General features: G+C 40.8%; 1 protein-coding gene across 1 annotated transcript in view; it reads left to right on the forward strand.

The window, feature by feature from the left end:
- The window catches only part of TADA1 (transcriptional adaptor 1), an 81,869-nt gene extending 62,159 nt beyond the window's left edge, over nucleotides 1-19,710 (forward strand). The window contains exons 7-8 of the mRNA XM_077452989.1: nucleotides 14,786-14,948; nucleotides 18,353-19,710. Of these exons, the coding sequence (XP_077309115.1) occupies nucleotides 14,786-14,948; nucleotides 18,353-18,502 (313 nt within the window). The 3' untranslated portion in view covers nucleotides 18,503-19,710. The remainder of the gene's footprint in view (nucleotides 1-14,785; nucleotides 14,949-18,352) is intronic.
- Nucleotides 19,711-20,117: the final 407 nt, after the last annotated feature.

Here is a 20,117-nt window from a genome sequence, read left to right on the forward strand (position 1 = left end):
GCCTTCCGTTCTTCTTCTCCTGGAGATGTTGACTCGACGTTCTCTCCGGCCGCAATGCTAGGGACGCGCTGCGCGGCGACTTGTATAGGGACAAGGGGCGGGGTCATCGGTTGATGTCACATTGTGACCCCACCCCCTTACAATGTCACAGTCCCGGAGGATGCTGGGACTGTCACCATGTGACATCAACCGATGACCCCGTCCCTTGTCCCTATATAAGTCGCCCGCGCAGCGCGTCCCTGGCATTGCGGCCGGAGAGAACGTCGAGTCAACATCTCCAGGAGAAGGAGGAGAAGAAGAAAAACGGAAGGCGGCGGCGACGACAGAAGACCGGGCCACCGCCTGTAAAAGAGCTATAAGAAGGCACGGTGGCCCGGCAGAAGAACTGAAGAGGGGGACAAGACCCCTGAAGTCGGAAGAAGAGGGCAGCGGCGAGGGAGAAAGCCGGGCTCCTCCGCTAGCAAAAGAGCTAGAAGAAGATAGCGGAGGAGTCCGGCGAGAAGACCCCCCGAAGACGGAAGACCCCGGAGCTGTGCAATAAACTATTTTATCTTGTGTGTTGTGTTTTTTTTGTACTTTATTTTACAGGTGAATGGGTACATTGTACCCCATACTCATTCACATAGGGTGGGGGGGCGGTATCCGGGGGCCCCCTTATTAAAGGGGGCTCCCGGATTCCGATAAGCCCCCAGCCCGCAGACCCCGACAACCAACGGCCAGGGATGTCGGGAAGAGGCCCTTGTCCTCATCAACATGGGGACAAGGTGCTTTGGGGTGGGGGGGCCACGTGGCCCCCCCCTTCCCCAAGGCACCCCCCATGTTGAGGGCACGCGGCCTGGCACGGCTCGGGGGGGAGGGGGCGCTCGCTCGTCCCCCCCCCCCTTTCCTGGCTGGCTGGGTAGCGTGCTCGGACAAGGGTCTGATGTGGACCTGGGGGGGACCCCCACGCCGATTTTTTTTTTTTTTTTTTTTTTGGGGGGGGGATATTTATTATAGCAAAAAGTAAAAAATATTGCATTTTTTTCAAAATTGTTGCTCTCTTTTTGTTTATAGCACAAAAAATAAAAACCGTAGAGGTGATCAAATACCACCAAAAGAAAGCTCTATTTGTGGGAAAAAAAGGACGCCAATTTTGTATGGGAACAAAGTCGTATGACCACGCAATTATCAGTTAAAGTGACGCAGTGCCAAATCGCAAAAAGGGGTTTGGTCCTTTTGGCTACAAATTGGTCCGGGGTTTAAGTGGATAATGATGAACTGGAATATAAAATGAAGATAAAAATTATGTGGAAAATAGTTACATGGAATGGATGTGGACAGAGAGGGATAAGGGAAAGAGGAGGAAATTAGGAAGGTGAAAGGTGTGGGAGGGATCACTAGGCAAATTGAGTGAGAATACAGGGAATTACTAGGGAAATTAAGTGAAAAGAATAACTTACCTCAATTTGACAAAGGGGGTAAGGTATATTGGGTACTTACTATTGGAGGATATCAAGAGGATGAGTAAGACCATAAGGGTCCTTATGCCTAAAAATGATTGCCGATGAAAGTTGTTAGCCAAAACAAATGGAGGCTTATAATAGGGCAAACATATATATGATATATGGTAGTGCATGTTTATACCAGGGAAAAATGTTGCGTGTGTGTGTGTGTGTGTATATAAGGCTCCATGCACACTAAAGCTCAAAAAAGCTTTTTCTGGACGCCAGATTGCTGAGAAAACGCTGGTTGAAAAACTTGCTTTTAACAGCGTTTTGTGCTAGCGTTTATGAGCGTTTATTAGCGTTAGCGTTTATGGGCGTCTTCAATAAAAATACACAGAGGACACTCCAAAAATCCCACAGTACATTCCAAACTCCCACAATGCATTGAAAAAATAGAATGCCGAACACTAATTAACGCGCGTTTATGAGCGTTTATAAGCATTTATCAGCGTTTGACGTTTTTTGCCGGTGAAAAACGGCACTTTGAACGCGAATTTCTGGCGTTCAGAAAAAAGCCCATAAACTCCACTGCTCATTAAAGCTGAAAAACGTCCATGTGTGCATGGACACATAGGCTAACAGAGTGGAGTTTATGGGCTTTTAAAAAAAAACGCCCAAACTCCAATAAACTGCAGTTTATGAGCTCCAGTGTGCATGGAGCCTAAGAGTACATATTTATACAAGAAAGAATGGGGTGTAGAATTAGAAGTTAAATGGTATTAATCTAGATCAGTGGTTCGCAACTCCTGTCCTCAGGACCCACTAACAGGCCAGGTTTTCAACATAACTGAAATACATCACAGGTGATATAATTTGCTGCTCAGTGATTGTTGTATTCTAGTATGCATCTCCCCAAGGTAATACATAAAATCTGGCCCGTTAGTGGGTCCTGAGGACAGAAGTTGAGAACCACTGATCTAGACCAATATTTAACCACATCAATACTGTGCACTTTTGGCCCCTTCCTTCCCAGGCCAATTTTCAATGACAATTGCGCGGTAATACTATGCTGTACCCAAATTAAATTTTTATCATTTTGTTTGCACAAATAGAGCTTTCTTTTGGTGGTATTTATTCACGACTCTGGTTTTTTATTTTTTGCAATACGATATAGTGGAAAATTTTTATTCTATTTTAAAAGAAATCGAATTTTGTCAAACATTTATGCCAAAATGTATACTGCTACATGTCTTTGGTACAAAAAAAAAATCCCGTTAACTGTATAATAATTGGTTTGTGTGATCATGGACAGATGTACGCAAGTGATCATGCACCGATGTGCGTAGATGATCACGGACTTGTGTGCAGATAATAATTGGGACATGTGATTTTACTGGGACATATGTGGGGGACAGGCATTTTCACTATGTAGGACGTGTGTTTTGGGAAATTGTGTTTTACACTGTGTGTTACTATGCTGGTGATCGGTGTGTGAAAGCTGTAAAAAACATCTCATACACACTGATCACCAACCAGCTGCAACGATCTGCTCTCCTCACTGACTAATGTGTAATTAGTGTAACTAATGTGTGAGGAGAGGAGAGCCGATCGCCTAGCAACCGGCTCTCTGTTTACATCACATGACGGCTGTGATTAGACACAGCCGTCATGTGATCAGGAGGGCCAAACACAGATCCCTCCTGCCGATCTGAGATGCGCCGTGTCTGCGATTCTCCTCCTGAGTGACGTTCCTGAACATCCACTCAGGAGAGAGCGCCCACCTGGCCATACATATGCATTGGCCGGCTGGGAAGTGGTTAAAGTAAAGGGTTCATTTCTAGTTCCTCATTCACACACCCGGCGCAAGGGTATCTAATTTGGTATATCCAGTAGGATTCTCTTGCGCAAAGGTGCCTGAAGTGTTCGGCTGCTGGGATATTGGTATTGTTTTGATTACCCAAACTTTCAGGTCAAGGGAGGAGTGTTCGCGGTGAATGAGAATGTTTGAGGACACAGTTTGTCAGACCCAGTGTCCCCTAGGTGCTTGTTTTCCCCCAAACCCTTTACGGAGTGTACGGGTGTGCGGCCTACATATTGTAGGCCACATGGACAGGATAGGCAATACCCCACAAACTCTGATGAGCAAGTATAAAAGTCAGATATTGCAATATTTCATATTTTCCTGATTAAAATATTTTTCTCTATTTTTCTTTATTTTGAGATGTTCATGACTAAAAAAATAATGTAGCAGATGCCTTTTAAAGGGCAAGACTCCTGGGCACCCCCCAACTAGCTTTTTAAATATATGCATCTGAGCCTCCCCCATACTTCTGCAAGTCTTGTCTGCAGCCCTTCTGATAAAATCTAGGGCTGGGATTCCTGCACCTTTGGACTAATTCCCATAGACTTAAGGCCCCTTTCACACATACGTGCATTCCTATGGGATAGCGGGTGTCTGCGGATAAACATCCGCAGACACCCGCTATTGTCCGATTCTGCAGACGGAGGAAAATCCTATTTTTCTATCCGTCTGCAGAGCGGATCGGATGAACACGGACAGACGGTCCGTGCTCATCCGATCCCCATAGAGGAGAGCGGAGAGCTGACAGGGCGGTCCCTGCACAGTGTGAAGAGACCGCCCTGTCCGCCGCCGGCTCAGCGGGGACAACGGAGCGATCCCCGCTGAGCGAGCGGATCATCACGGGGCGGATCATTACTGATCCGTCCCGTGTGAAAGGGGCCTAAAGCGGAACGCCACCCAAAAGAAGTTCTACTTTATGTCCCCTCTTCCTCCCCTGCCACATTTGGCATGTCGTTTTTTTTTTTGCGGGGGGGGGGGTTCTGACTTTATCCAGACTGAACAACCTCTTTAAATATAATGTACCATCCTGCAGGAACAATGTCTCATTCAGGGCTATACAGTAAGAGCTTTGTGCAGAACTACATTTTTACCATGTGGGCTGCAATAAAAATGAGAGACTGCTGCTGACGGTGAGAAGTAAGCACTTGCTGGGGTTGGACCATCTGTGTATATTTAGAGGGCTGGGAGTTTTTAGCAAAAAAAATGGACTTGTCTTTTAACCAAAGTAAGGGCATAATCTTGGCCAATCCCTTGGAAAATCTAAACTGCATTTATGCATAGTGTAAAATAAAATGTATTCGGGTAATTGGCAAATCTTCCAGAAAAGAACATATTTACAGTAAGAAGAATTAGTACAATGTTTTTCACCATCCTTTTGCATGGTTTCAACTTGTGTGGAATATTCATGTGTTACTTTCAGCCCAGTCCAAGTGTGGCGATCCCCTGATCTTAGAGGAACCGGTGCTGCCCTGTTACCCATACACATTTTTGATGGGTAATAGTATACTGGAAACATTTGCTGGTTTCTCACATTACAAACATGTTTGCCTAATGTTAAGTGAGTTTTACATCTGCTTAGCAAAGGAGGAAGTCTGACTCACTCATAAATGTTTTAAGGTGTAAAGGTGAATGTATGCTGTCCAGTATCTCTGTACTGTGTGCAAGGTCTTTTTTTTTTCTTCGTGTTTGCTATTTTGCTTTCTGTTTGATGCATGATATCGCAGATCAGAAAGGGATCTCCCCTTTACTTGAAACAACAATATTGGTTTTTCCCTGCAGGGAAACTTCAAGGGCTTCAAAATATCCTGTGGTAACATCCTATTGAATTGCATTATCTCACTTTGTAATAACCTAAATATTGCACACGAATAGTAATTTACACCTCGCTATCTGGGGTATTCTAACATTTTGCAAGTTTTTTTTTTTTTTTTTTTTTTTATCAAAATATTTTTACAAGAACATATGTTGCAATAGAGAACATGCCATGGAGTTCTGACAGCTACCATGAAATTAGTGGCATTGTATTAATGTTGTAATAGACTTTTCGAACTTGGATAAACCTTACTTACCTAATTTAATTTCTTGACTTTAAAGTGATATTAAAGGCTCAGTGTTTCTTATTAAAAAAAATAAAAAATAATTTTATACTCACCTGCTCTGTGCTGTGTTTTGCACATAGCAGCCCTGACCCACCTCTTTTCAGGTTTCCCAGCTCATCCTCCTTGCTGCCAAGTGCCCCCACAACAAGCAGCTTGCTATGGGGTTGAGCCGCTGCTCTGTGTGTCTGTTCACACACAGACCATGGCTCAGCTTCATCCTCGCTCTCTCGCTGTGATTAACTAAAAATAAACAGAGTATGCGTTGGGATTTTTTACATGAGGTGCAACACAGCCATATAGTTAGTGTAAAGTCCGTGTGATTATATGTCAGTATTACATTGTATATCCCTGTATGTTGCGGCCGTTCAGGTGCTTATCTAATAGTTTCTTGAAACTTTCAATGCCCCTCGCTGAGACCACTGCCTGTGGAAGGGAATTCCACATCCTTGCCGCTCTTACAGTAAACAACCCTCTACATAGTTTAAGGTTGAATCTCTTTTCTTCTAATTTTAATGAGTGGCCTCATTAAAAAAAAAAAAAATGCAAAAATGTTTTATCCATATTGTGGGGTCACCAGTATGGTATTTGTATTTTGAAATCATATCCCCTCTCAAGCGTCTCTTCTCCAGAGAGAATAAGTTCAGTGCTCGCAACCTTTCCTCATAACTAATATCCTCCAGACCCTTTATTAGCCTTGTTGCCCTTCTTTGTACTCACTCCATTTCCAGTACATTCTTCCTGAGGACTGGTGCCCAGAACTAGACAGCATACTCTAGGTGTGGCCGACCCAGAATCTTGTAGAGCAGGAGAATTATCATTCTATCTCTGGAATTAATCCCCCTTTTCATGCATGGCATTATTCTGTTTGCTTTGTTAGCAGCCGCTTGGCATTGCATGCCACTGCTGAGCCTATCATCTACTAGAACCCCCAGGTCCTTTTCCATCCTATATTCCCTCCAGAGGTCCCCCCCCCCGTGTATAGATTGCATTCATATTTTTGCCATCCAGATGCATTGTTTACATTTTTTTTCTACATTGAACCTCATTTGCCATGTAGTAGCCTACCCCATTAATTTGTTCAGATCTTTTTGCAAGGTTTCCACATCCTGCGGAGAAGTTATTGCCCTGCTTAGCTTAGTATCGTCCACAAATACAGACATTGAACTGTTTTCCCCATCCTCCAGGTCATTTATGAACAAATTAAACAGGATTGGTCCCAGCACAGAACCCTGGGAACCTCAGGTTAGGGGGCCTATAGCATACTTCTCAGTATTATTTTCCCCTTGGCTTCATCCCTTTTGGAGCTCTACCCATAAGGATTACACTTCCTCCCTAGCTCCCTTAGTGATGTCATCTCTCACAGTCACTTGCACATTATTCTTGAAATATAGGCATACCCCTCCCCCTTTTTTACCCCCTCTATCCTTGCGTATACCCTTGAATGTTTGCCAGCCAATCATGAAAGCTGTTGAACCAGGTCTCTGAAATTCCCACAAAATCCTAATCCTCCGCGTACAACAGTATCTCACCCATCTTGTCCGCCAGGCTCCTAGCATTGGTGAACATGCCATGCAGTTTAGACCGGTCCCAAATTATCCTCTTATTAGGTGTTCCGAGATTGCAACTAGGACTCGCTACGCTTTGGTCAACCTACCACTAATGCCCCCAATACTACCCTCTGGAATGTTCCGCGCTGCGTTGACTAGCTCTACCTATCTCTACCTCTACCCCCCATCACCTAGTTTAAAAACCCCTCAGATTTTTTGGCCATCTTCATTCCCAAGCTTATCTGGACCCTCCTAATTTAGGTGCAGTCTGTACAGTACTGGTTATCGACTGAGAAGTCTGCCCTGTCCTGCAGGAACCCAAACCCCTCCTTACTACACCAGCTCTTCAGCCACTTGTTTACTTCCCTAATCTCCCTCTGCCTTTCTGGTGTGGCTCAATGTACTGGTAGTATTCCTGAGAATACTACCTTAGAGGCCCCTTTTCCTCAATTTAGCTCCTAGGTCCCTAAAATCGTTCTTTAGGACACTCCATCTGCCTCTGCCAACATGCACCATGACAGCTGGGTCTTTTTTTAGTAAACCTGATTTATTTATTTTAATTTATTTGATAAATTAAAATCTTGTCACATGAAGTGCAGATAGTTGAATATAACACTGATTTGTAGTAATTCCATCATATATGTATATAAAAAAAAAAGTTCAATAGATCAAAATAAGTGTGGATGAAAGAGTACATCTTAAAAACCTGACACGTTTTGTGAGTCAATGCTTCCTCAGGAGTAAATGAGTAAATGCAATTAACAATACATGTCTGTAAAGTAATATATCAGTAGAAGATATGACACAATAAGTAGAAAGTGTATTTTAGATTTAAAAAAAGGGGATGTGGTCCGTGGCGCCATACGTGATAAACATCCATCCCAATTTTAAATCAAAAAGGAAAAACATTGGTCTATGGGACTTTGAGGCTAACCACTAGAAAAATCATTAATATACATAATAGTAATTTAATTGCATGATAACGAGTATAAAAAACAATTTTACAGACATGTTGGAATGTGGGTAAAAACATTTCATTGAGCTCAACCATGTTAACTAATCGTCATAGTACCATGAAACTATGTAAGTATTGATAACATTTTCATGATAAAACCACACAGCGAAATACATAACAAAATGACATAACGGTCCAAAAATGTATGGGCATCCTATAACTATGTGTTTCATAGATTGATCTCCACATTCTCAGGAGTAGATGCAGAAAATAGAGTCTAAGGGCGATCTATAAAATAATTTTGAAATTGTATATGTAATGGGCATGTTCCAGAAGAAAGATATTGTAGGGGCAAAGCCCTAGTACTTACATGTCTTCTCAATGGGAAGGGGAAAGGGAATTCTAGCAGCCCAGCATGTGGGGGGCATCAGGAAACATCTGTCCCAAGGGTTGAGGTGGCAGAACCCAGGTTAACCTCACAAAAAGGAGGGGAAGGGAAAGGCGGACCAGGCATCCATGTCCAAGTGAACCCCAAGGGATATATGTAGTGATGGCATGTTGGCTCGTGATCATCTGTGAAAGAATAATAAAAATAAACAATCCCCGTAGGTAACAAAGTAATTGATTAAAAGAAAAGTGAAACCAAACCCAAGACAAAAGTTCATAAGAACAGAAAAAATAGTGAGAGGATAATACCACAGAATCTTACAAGTGCAGATCCTTGGTGGAAATAGAGGTCTTCCGGGTCCACCAGTGACGCAAATGGGAACATGAGATGCTCATGGTACACTAATCACACCCCAAGTCGGAGGCAAGGGTGCCAGGATGCTTGGGCTCCTTTGTCTTGGGGGGCTACGATGCACCACTGGTCTGGACCTCCCTCCTCATCCCCTCTCTGGGTGGTTGGTGGGTATAAGGGTTTTGACCCTACATTATCTTCCTTCTCGAATATGCCCATTACATATACAATTTCAATTCTTCTTTTTTTTTTTTTTTTTTACATATATCGCCCTTAGTCTTTCGTTTCTGCATCTACTCCTGTGTAAGTGGAGATCAATCCATGAAATGCGCAGAGTTATAGGATGCCCAGAAATTTTCGAATTGTTATGTAATTTTATTATGTATTTCGCTGTGTGGTTTTATCATGAAAATGTTATTAATACTTGCATAGTTCTATGTTACTATGATGTATAACATGGTTATGCAATGAAATGTTTTTACCCACATTCCATCATGTCTGTAAAATTGTTTTTTTATACTTGTTATGCAATAAAATGACTTGTGTATATTAATGATTTTTCTAGTGGTTAGCCTCATTCAAAGTCGCCTAGACCAACATTTTTCCTTTTTCATTGTATTTAAGTTCGAGCCTCTGGGGCCACCATGGAGGACTTAATACTTGCAAATCGGCTACAATTGGATGTACATGGCAATGATCCAATAATATCACCCAGAATTATCACTATAAAGAAGAGAATGTATATTAGGTTATTAAGTATATCTAGGGCCAACTGGGATAATATATACAGAGGTGAAGTGATAGCTCCAGAGTGGTGGAGAACAAACAAAGTGGATGGTACTACTGAAATAGTACTTGGACGCAGAAAAAAGAATCTTAAACCAATCAATGAAAAAAAGGTTGTGTAAACAATACAACTGAAAAAGTGAAGAGACTAACCACCAAATCAGTAAGACAAGTAGCAGATACACTAAGTGTAGGCACCAAAGCCCACCATAAGTGTACCATGCTGATAATGAGAGGTCAAATATTGCTTGCTGTCACTGAAAGTGAGAGAAAGGAAGGAAGTGAGGCTCTGATTGACTGATAGTAACGAGAGCCACTGGCTACTGCTGCTTTCTCAGCCAATGAGGATGGGGAGACCCGGGAGCGTTGAGGCACTCGTGCACATCACTGGATCGGGATCGCTGCTGAACACGGAAGGTTTCTTCCTTGAGCCTTTACAACTAGTTTAATTTTTGACCTGCCAACTAGTGTTTCTGCTGTCCTCAATTTCCCTTGAACTCATGACTTGGGGAAAAAAAGTGGTCAGTACTCCAGTACCATTCCAATAAAACGCCACTTATACCGAGTGTCTGTCTATAAAAGTGCCAAATCTTCTGAATTTAAATTTTATGGCTTTTCAGTAAAAGTGGCATGTTATAGCCATGATCTTAGAGTTTTCACTCCATCTAAACCAGGGATATGCAATTAGCGGACCTCCAGCTGTTGCAGAACTACAAGTCCCATGAGGCATAGCAAGACACCCAGAGGCAGAGGCATGATGGGACTTGTAGTTTTGCAACAGCTGGAGGTCCACTAATTGCATATCCCTGTTCTAAACCAATCTTTCCGAGTGTTTAACTGCTTTTAGGTTTCCATCACTTATATATTTTCACACAATTTTGCTGTTAATATGAACATTTGAACAGCACATTGGGCATAATGGCAGCCTGAAGACTTTGCAGCCCTGCTGGCCTCTATAAATCTGTATTTATGCACTCCATTCTAGGTTCCAACAGTCTAGGTCTTTAATTATTAAAGTGGTTGTAAAACCTCCTGTTTTTTTACCATAATGCATTAAATGCATTAAAGTAAAAAAACACCTCTGCATCTCAAAGCTTTCGGCTTTTAATTTGTTCAGCAAAAAATAGAAAATCCAGTGGTGATTAAATGCCACCAAAAGACCGCTCCTTCTGTCTCAAAAAAAAAAATGCTTAAAATTCTATATGGAAACAATGATACATGACCGTGCAATTGTCATTCAAAGTGCGACAGTGTTAAAAGCTGAAAATTGGCCTGGGCAGGAAGGGGGTGAAAGTGCCTGGTATTGAAGTGGTTAATAAACAATTGTTGCCGCTCGACTCTGTCTATATATTCATCTATATATCTGTTTTCTGGTCTAGACCAAATCTTATCGTACGTACTTGAGCAGCCTCTTTATTCAGACGTTAATTTTGTATTGACCGAGTGCTTGTGGTGTTTTTTTTTTTTCCTTTTTCCCATTGAGCAATTTTTGGAGGCTCTATGATCAGATTAGTATGAAGTAAAGTTTAATAATATCTTGAGATTAATTTGCAACATTCAGGTTGCAGGAGCAGCTGTTCCAGTTTTAGAGATAGATGAATTAATGTTATCCAATCCCAACAGTGCTGCTGCTGCATGACAGTTGCTTTATGTTCAGGACTCAGCATTACACTTGGGGAACTGATCTTTTTAAGAAGCGGGTTAGAAACACCAGCCTACAGATTGATGGAAGTTTCCTATAAAGACTGCTTTTACTTATTGTAGTGTAAAGACCAATTCATTGTAATTTCCTTCAGAAAACAGGTGGCCACGCTCTTTAGTTGTAATCTTGAACTTGCTTTATTCACTTTCTGGGCTTTCCAGAAATAGCTAATATCAGATGTAATATAATTAACTTAACTGCTTCCCGACCAACCACAGTTATAATGCAGCAGGTTGGTTCCCCTGAGCGAGCCGGCGTAGTTATACGTCGGTTCATGGGGTCGGGATAGCAGGCGTGTGCCCGCTGGGGTGCCGATGCTCATGGCCAACAGTTGCGATGACCGCCGGCCACGCGCGATAGTGACCAAGAGACACAGAACAGGGACGAGTCACGAGTGTGTGTAAAAACACACACACACACACACACACACACACACACACACACACACACACACACACACACACACACACACACACACACACACACACACACACACACACACACACACACACACTTTTCTGTTCTGTTCTGACAGGAGTGACAGATTTTGTGTTCCTATTAGCAAGGAACCACAATCCGTCACTTCCTCTAGTCAGTCGCCTCCCAGGGAACACAGTTAACCCCTAGATCGCCCCCTAGTGTTAACCCCTTCACTGTCGGTGACATTTTTTACAGTAATCGGTGCATGTTTTTAGCACTGTATTAATGCCAATGGTCCCAAAAATGTGTCAAAGATGTCCGATGTGTCCGCCATAATGTTGCAGTCATGATAAGAATCGCAGATCGCCACCATTACTAGTAAAATAAATAAATTAATTAATTAAAAATGCTATAAATCTATCCCCTATTTTGTAGATGCTATAACTTTTGTGCAAACCAATATACGCGTATTGTGATAATTTTTTTTTTTTAACAAAAATATGTAGAAGAATACATATCAGCCTAAACTGAGAAAAAATAGTTTTTTTAAAAAAAATTGTATATTTATTATAGCAAAGAGTACAAAATAATGCGTGTTTTTATTTATTTTTTCCTCCAAAATTGTTGCTCTTTTTTTGTTTATAGCGCAAAAAATAACCGCAGAGGCGATCAAATACCACCAAAAGAAAGCTCTATTTGTGGGGAAAAAAATTACGTAAATTTTGTTTGGGTACAACTTTGCACAAATGCACAATTGTCAGTTAAAGTAACGCATTGCCGAATCGCAAAAAGTGTTCTGGTCAGGAAGGGGGTAAATTCTTCTGGGGCTGAAGTGGTAAAAGCTGAAATCCAGGCATGTGTGTATATATAGAAATGAATGCAGCCCTGTATTCATTACGAAATAATTAACTGCTTTTTTTTTTTTATTGTAACCAATAAAAGAATTTGAATTTGACTTGATTTGCAGCGTCTCCAAATTAAAGGACAAAGAAACATTTTCATAAATAGGCCTGCTCAACAATAATCATTTTGAGGCTAAAAAGTCAAATTTTTTATAGTAAACCTGTCACAAGAAAAATATAGGAGAAGCCATTGCTATCCTCATTCTAAAAACACAGGTGGTCTATAGCTGTCCTGTGTCTGGCTTCAATATTTCTGGGTAACATCCTGGAACAAGCATGCTATAAATGAGGGTCAGAAAAGTGCCAGAATTCCTTATTTCTGTATATTTGTGTTGGTGATTCTGGAATTACTTAGAGTAGCTCCAGGCTCATGCAAAAAAAAAATTAAATATTGTAGCTGCTGACTTTAAATATTATGACTGTCCCGAAATTCCGCAGGGTCTTCGCCCATGCTGATTTTCAGCTATCGCATGCTGCTGCCACCATCCCCTCTAGTGGAAACCGGAAGTGCAGCCTTGTGGCTTCATGGCCAGTTCCTACTGCTGTTTATGGGCTGGCTGCGGGGGGCAAACTTCCGGCCGAGTCCCCCCCCCCCTGCCCCCCACCCCCCAAAAGGTGCTAAATGTGGCAGCAGAAGGGAGGAAGAGGCAGACAAGCGGGGGTTTCCCTTTTATGGGTGGAGCTCTGCTTTTAAGATAAACATCGGCATATCAAACGGGGAATGAATCTTTTTTTTTTTTTTTAGGAAGATTGATGAAAGGTTTGCTATTAAGACATGTATGTATTTATTTATTGCGTTGTAAAGAAAAATTAATTGTAACTGCCTTCCTGTTATAAGGCCAGCTTTCTCCTGTTGCTGTTGTCGCCACCATCGTAGTGCTAAACCTACTCCGTTCTTCACTTGCTGGGCTTTTCATAAATGAATAATATCGGATGTAAAAAAAAAAATAATACCTTTTAGCGTAATTGAAGGCAAAACTTTATAAGAAAAACTAACATTTTGTGTTGTCACCAGAACAGTAATAGAGAGGAAATCCTCCAATGTGGATGCTAGCTCTGGTGTTCTTGGTGACACTCTGGAATTCCCTTACTTTGTATGGGTATCCTCTCACTTCCTGTCCTGTTTTAGCTTTGGGACAGGAAGTGGAGGGAAATCTCCCCTATAGGACAAAGATAGCAAAAAACAAACAAACAACTTGACAGGGGTTATAACACTCCCTTAGTCTGTCCAAAATAGGAAAACATTTTTTTGCCTTTAGTTACACTTTAAAGCTGAACCCCAGACATATATAAAGTGCATACAATATTACGGCTCTGTATTAATTGTAACATCATTAGATGCATTATTACATGAATCTAGTATAGTATAATATTTTAATTATACTTGGTATCAACCTCTTGGAGACACTGTATAGCCACACTCAGCCTAAAACAGAGATGGGCAGCAAAAGGAGCCAATCGGTTGTGCTGGAGTGCTCATATGCAACAAGGCAATATGCTGACAGGAGGAGAGAGCATAGTGGCAGAGTGACAAACCCTTTGTTCTGCTGATGTTTTTTCACTGTCCAGTCATAGACTGGGGGCAGAGACAAGACCTGGCTTTATTACTTATTTTCGATATGAGATTAGCAAAAAAGACAAACGGATGACCATTCGTCCGATAATCTCATTGTGTTTACCGGGCATTAAAGCAGATCTAAACCAAAGAACAAAGATTGCATGTATTGCAGTCTACTTTTCCTTTAGATGTGGTGGCTGCATTTGTTTTTTTTTCACACTTTTTTTTTCTTCTTTTTTTTTTTGTACTTTGACCTGATGCTACTGCCAGGAATACACTTGTTCTAGGTTAACAACCATACTGTATCTAGGTGGAGGTGTGTTAGGACTATATAACACCTCCCCTTCCCCATAACTTGGGGAGGAGTTTTGTAGTCCCTGTAGATAGCAGGTAGTCTTACTAATATAACTTCCTGTACATCCTCTGGACTGTCAGTTCACTTTTTTTTTTTATTTGATTTTTTTTACTTTGCACATTTTGAACAGATATAACCAAATGCTTTGAAAAAAAATCAAAATGTGTTCTCCTCGTCTGATTTACCTTGTTGGCGATCTTGGCTCCTCCTCTTGTGTGTCTGCCTTGCTTGCTATGGGGGCACATGTGCGTGCTCGATCCCAAGCTGGGCTGTGTGCATCCATGTGACAATACCAAGGGAAATAAAAAATTTGCTGCTTTGTGTCTGCTCCTTGACTTCCACCAGATAACTGATTAAATATGGGTATTGTTTATTGATTTGATTGATTTTATCGATTTTTGATTGATTTTTGTTTTTCATTTTCTCTTTATATTTAGTCCCCCAGCATTCTCCACTTCTCCTGGAAACCAGAACCCTGGAACTCATGTTCATCCTGATGATGCTGAGCAACAAGCTGCCCTCTTACTAGCCTGTTCTGGAGACAACTTGCCTCCCAGCTTGCCACCAGTTAATATGTATGACCTTTTAGAAGCCTTAAAGGTAATGTCAGTTGTCTCTGAGTGTGTAACAATGCATGTCAAAAAACGACACTTTTACCTCTAAATTTTAAACCATGATAACATATATTTGCTACGTAGAAGGTTTCTGTATCATGCATGTTTTATATATGAGGATTAAAGTAAAAACCTTTTCTGAGAGCAATATCTAGGCTGCCATTGCTGATCCTTCTTCTGGAGTGCTGTCTGTTATGCAAATGCTTTGGCTTCAGTGTTTTGAGTCATTGACCTGGATCAAGCACACAGATAAGAAATTTGACTTCTTTCAGAATATGTTTAGATTAGAGATAGTTAAAGACAGAAGTACTGAAGCCAGTGACAGACAACTTGCATTTTCAAAAGAAATCCAGCAACTGCCACCCCCATATATCTGTCATACCAAGTGTACTTTGGGTTTGTCCACCCACAAATGATATGCTGGCTATAGATGGCTAGTAAGGCTTTTTGTATTTTGACTACATGCAAAAATGAGATTTCCCTGGGTTTTTTCCCACCCACTTTTGCATGTTTCAAAATAATCCAACAGGGAGCAGGGGAAACCCTGCTTGGGGCTTATGCGCATGGTTGAAAAAAGCCAGTATTGTTTATCAATGCTGTATTTTTATGGCCTTTAACAGGGGACCCCAAACTTTCTAAACAGAGGGCCAGTTTACTGTCCTTCGGAGTCTGAGGGGGCTGGACTGTGACCAGTGTGAGGGAAAATGCTCCAGCGTCAATGGGAACAAAACCATGCCCCAATCATTGGTGTCAGTGGAGGAATAGAGCCCCATCATTGGCATCAGTGGGAGGAATACTGCCCCACTCTTGGTGTCAGTGGGAGGAATAGTAGTGCATCATTGGTATCTGTGGGAAAACTGTTCCCTTTCATTGGTATCAGTAGGAGGAATAGTGCCATTGTTGTCAGTGGGAGTAATAGTGCTCCATAATTGGTATCAGGGAAAGGAATAGTGCCCCATCATTGGTAACAGTGGGAAGAATAGTGCCCTGCCATTGATGTTGGTTGGGAGGAATAGTGCCCCATTGTTGGTGTCAGTGAAAGGAACCGTGCCCCAAGGGCCAGATAAAGGTAAACAAAGGGCCACATCTGGTACCTGCAGTTCGGAGACCACAGGCCTTAACCACTTCAGCCCCAGAAGAATTTACCCCCCTTCCTGATGGGCCATTTTTTGCAATGCGGCACTGCGACGCTTTAAGTGACAATTGCGATGTTGTACCCCAAACAATGTTTACATCATTTTTTCCCCCTCAAATAGAGCTTTCCTTTTGGTGGCATTTGATCACCTCTGTTATTCTTTTTTTTTTTTTTTTTTTTTTTGGTGCTATAAAACAAAAGAAGATCGACAATTTTAGAAAAAAAAACACAATTTTTTACTTTTTCCTATGATAAATCCCATATTTAAAAAAAAATAAACGAATTGCTTCATCAGTTTAGGCCAATATAGTCTACATATTTTTGGTAAAAAAAAAAATCGCAATAAGCGTATATTGAGTGGTTTGCGCAAAAGTTATAGCGTCTACAAAATAGGGAATAGATTTATGGCTTTTTATTTATTTTTGATTTTTTTTTTTTTACTAGTAATGGCGGTGATCAGCAATTTTTATTGAGATTGTGGCAGACAAATCGGACACTTTTGACACTTTTGGAACATTGATATTTTTACAGTGATCAGAGCTAAAAATAGCCACTGATTACTGTATATATGTCACTGGCAGGGAAGGGGTTAACACCAGTATGTGTGTGTATATATGTGTATATGTGTGTATGTATATATGTATGTGTGTGTATATATATTCTCGTTGAAAAATTTGTAATTGTGGCAGGACGTGAAGGCTGGTTCCTCCATCTTGGCCTTCAGGCATTGTTCAATTCCTGGCAGAAGTTCTAATCTCTTACCACTGAAAATGGTTTAGCTGCAGATTTAAAGTCAGCATAATCATTAAAGCGTTCATGTCTAGATGTTCCAAAAGCTTATATCGTGCAAACCCTTGAAGTGGTGGCATTTACAGGTTCATTTGTATGGCCAATCTTTTTGGTAAATTGGTAATCAGAACGAGACAAGTGTTTTTGTCATCTGTCTTTTTACGAGAACCGTTTGGTTTATTCTGTAGGGTCCCATTTTAGCATCTGTACCACATTTACATTTTATAATGTCTTCCACTCTATTGTGATCTTTTTCTGTCAGGTTTTCTGCAAGAATTTCTCAAGGATGGAAACATTTCCTGTGCAGGTTTATGCATCAAGCATTTAAACCTGCCTTTCTCAATCGGGGTTCTATGGAACCCTATAACGTTCCTCCAAAGGCTTCTAGAGGGTGCTAAGGAATAAGTAATTTCTATCTGACATAAATCTTTTTAGATATCTGTAAGGGAGAATTCTTCTCACTGGCCATCATTAATCTACAGGAAGTTGTAGTTAAAATGGTTGTAAAGTCACATGTATTAATTACTTTGATTCTCTGTTTTAGGTCCCTGTTCAGTACAGTGTGTTGTGTGTGTTTTCCAAAAATGTATAATGCTAAATACCTTTTCTTTTTTTCTTTTTTCTTTTTTTTGGGTGGTTTAAAGTGGTCATTAGGGGTCATCAGGGTTCCCTGAGTCCAGAAATTATTTCAATGGTTCCCCTCAGTTAAACAGGTTGTGAAAGACTTGTGTAAAATGTTTATATAGAGAAAAATGATACATCATAGCTTTGCGAAACACTGCGTCTGGACTTTTATCTAAAACTGACCATACATGTGGATTGACTGAACTTTCAATTCCTCTTTACTGTCCAAATTGCAAAGCAATCTAGAACCGGCCATACATGGCTCAAAATTTGTCTGGATCAACAGGGATCGGCTGAATTTCAAACCCTGTATGGGCTAGTTGGTTGTATACAAATTTTCCCGCTGGCTGAAACCATTCTTCTTTTTTTTTTTTTTTTTTTTTTTTTTCAGCCTGCTGGGTTGAATCATGTATGGCCTTCCTCCTCTGCAAGGAGATGAATGAAATTGTCTTGGTCTAATGCAGTAGAAAGAGCAGTTCTAAAATCAGTTTTAACCAAATTGCAAGATTTGTTTCTAATTTATTTCCAATTCTATTCCATATTTAATAAACTGTATTGAAGCCGTCAATTTTTTGCTATGTTTAAACTTCACAATCAACCAAATTTGGGTGGTCAGTCAAATTTTTGGGTGGTAGATTGCTTCATTTTTGGCGATTACTTGCAACGATACTTGTGATTCCTGGTAGCTCCAAAGTGGTTGAAATTAACTGAACTTTGCCACATGTATGGCCAGCTTGACTTTGCCTTCTAATGTATAATGGGAATGCATTTTTCGCAGCACTTGGAATAGAAGGTGCTGTATTTAACATCACTGATGGTAAATTTGAAACTTTATTCTACAGATTCACAGAGAAGTTATCCCTTCACACACTGTATATGCACTGAACATGGAGAGGATACTCATGAAGCTATGGCATCCAATCGAACAAGAACTGCAGCAGGATGTTATTCACCGGCAAAGATTATCGGCCAAAGAGGGATTATTGTGTTAAAAGAAAAAAGACTTTTCTGTGGACTAATCGATCAAATGATAGCCATGTTTATTTGTTCTAGTGATCTGCTCTAGCCACAATCTAAACAACACAACCAAGTACGATCATCGGTCTACATCAGATGCAGAGAATTTTGCTGGACTTTTATTTTGTTAACGGTATAAACCACTTTTCATTCAATTATTTTGATAAACATTTCCTAGAATAATACATCTTTTCATAACCGTTTAACCTAACAGTATATTGGAAATTATAACTCGTGACTTTAGGAAAAGATTCTCAGAAGGTGATTTTCTTTGTTTTATCTTTTGTGGTTTTCTAGACCACAAAGAAATTACCATATGTTTCGTTCTTGCTTTGTAAAAGCTAAAAAGTGTTTTTTCTTGTTTATTAATCTGCATATTGAAGAACTGCTGTGTTAACTGGAAATAATTTTTTTTTTCCCACAGCAGGTCAGCCTGTTTTCAAGGATCTGTGAACAGTCTTAGGCCCCGTTCACACACTTGAGTGTACTGGTATAGCAGGCAGAATTGCAGCAAAATACAGGACACGTCTGCAGTGCCATTATTTCCTAATGACACCCCAAATGCAGTGTGATTTTTGCCCTGCCACAAAACTCACAGCGCCAAACGTGCTTCACAAAATTTGGCACATCAGCTTCTTTGGCGTGTTTTTGGAACAGAGACTGGCTCATTTAAAATGTGTCACAGAAACACGACGCTGGAGCATTGCTAGACATCACTCAGATGTGAACAGGGCCTTAATGTGGGCAGTGACTGTATGATTCTTTTGAATAGAATGCCCTTTTTATTTACATTTTCGATCAAGGCCAAACCATGTCATAGTTACACTATAGCGATAGCGTTGAAGGCATATTTTTATTGTAAATATTTACATTTATAGTCAACTAATGGAGCTCTGGGCCTCTTTCCATGTTTGCCAGGCTATTCTTAACCATCCAAATAAAATAGAAGTCTGTTTATAGAGTTCAATGTCAAAATTTATAGAGACAACTAAATATTAGGTGTTCCACTTCCCTCCCTTTGCTGTATTCATTTGGCAACATAAAGATTCTATTAGAAAGAGACAGTCTGAAAGCAAACCTCTGCTGTGATCCCTTTTTAGAAAAACTCATAATGCTCTGTAAAAATATTTCTGTGGAGATACCATGTATTAAATGTTTGTAAAATAAATATATTCTTATGTAATAGCGTACAAAAATTACTAAAAAAACAAAAAAGATATGTGTTAAAAAAAGATGGTAACCTACCTACCTTCCTTTTTACTAGACGCCTCTTCTTCACTGGAACTATCAGCATAGTGAAGTTATTTATAAAGCCTTTTTTTTTTTAAATGTATGTACTTTAACTGCTTAAGGACCACCTCACGCCGATATACGTCAGCAGAATGGCACGGCTGGGCACAATCGCGTACCTGTTGGTGATTCTTTAAGTGCCCAGCCGTGGGTTGGGAGCGTGCTGCCTTAGCTCCGTGGCTGCGGGACCAGCGGACCCGATCGCCACTGGTGTCCCGCGATCGGGTCACAGAGCTGAAGGACGAGGAGAGGTCTGTGTAAACAAACCTCTCCCCATGCTTCCTAGTGTGGCTGTCACCG

Source organism: Lithobates pipiens, unplaced genomic scaffold (genome assembly GCF_037356315.1).
Source record: "Lithobates pipiens isolate NorthernLeopardFrog02 unplaced genomic scaffold, aLitPip1_a1.2 Scaffold_23, whole genome shotgun sequence".
Lineage (NCBI taxonomy): Eukaryota > Metazoa > Chordata > Amphibia > Anura > Ranidae > Lithobates > Lithobates pipiens.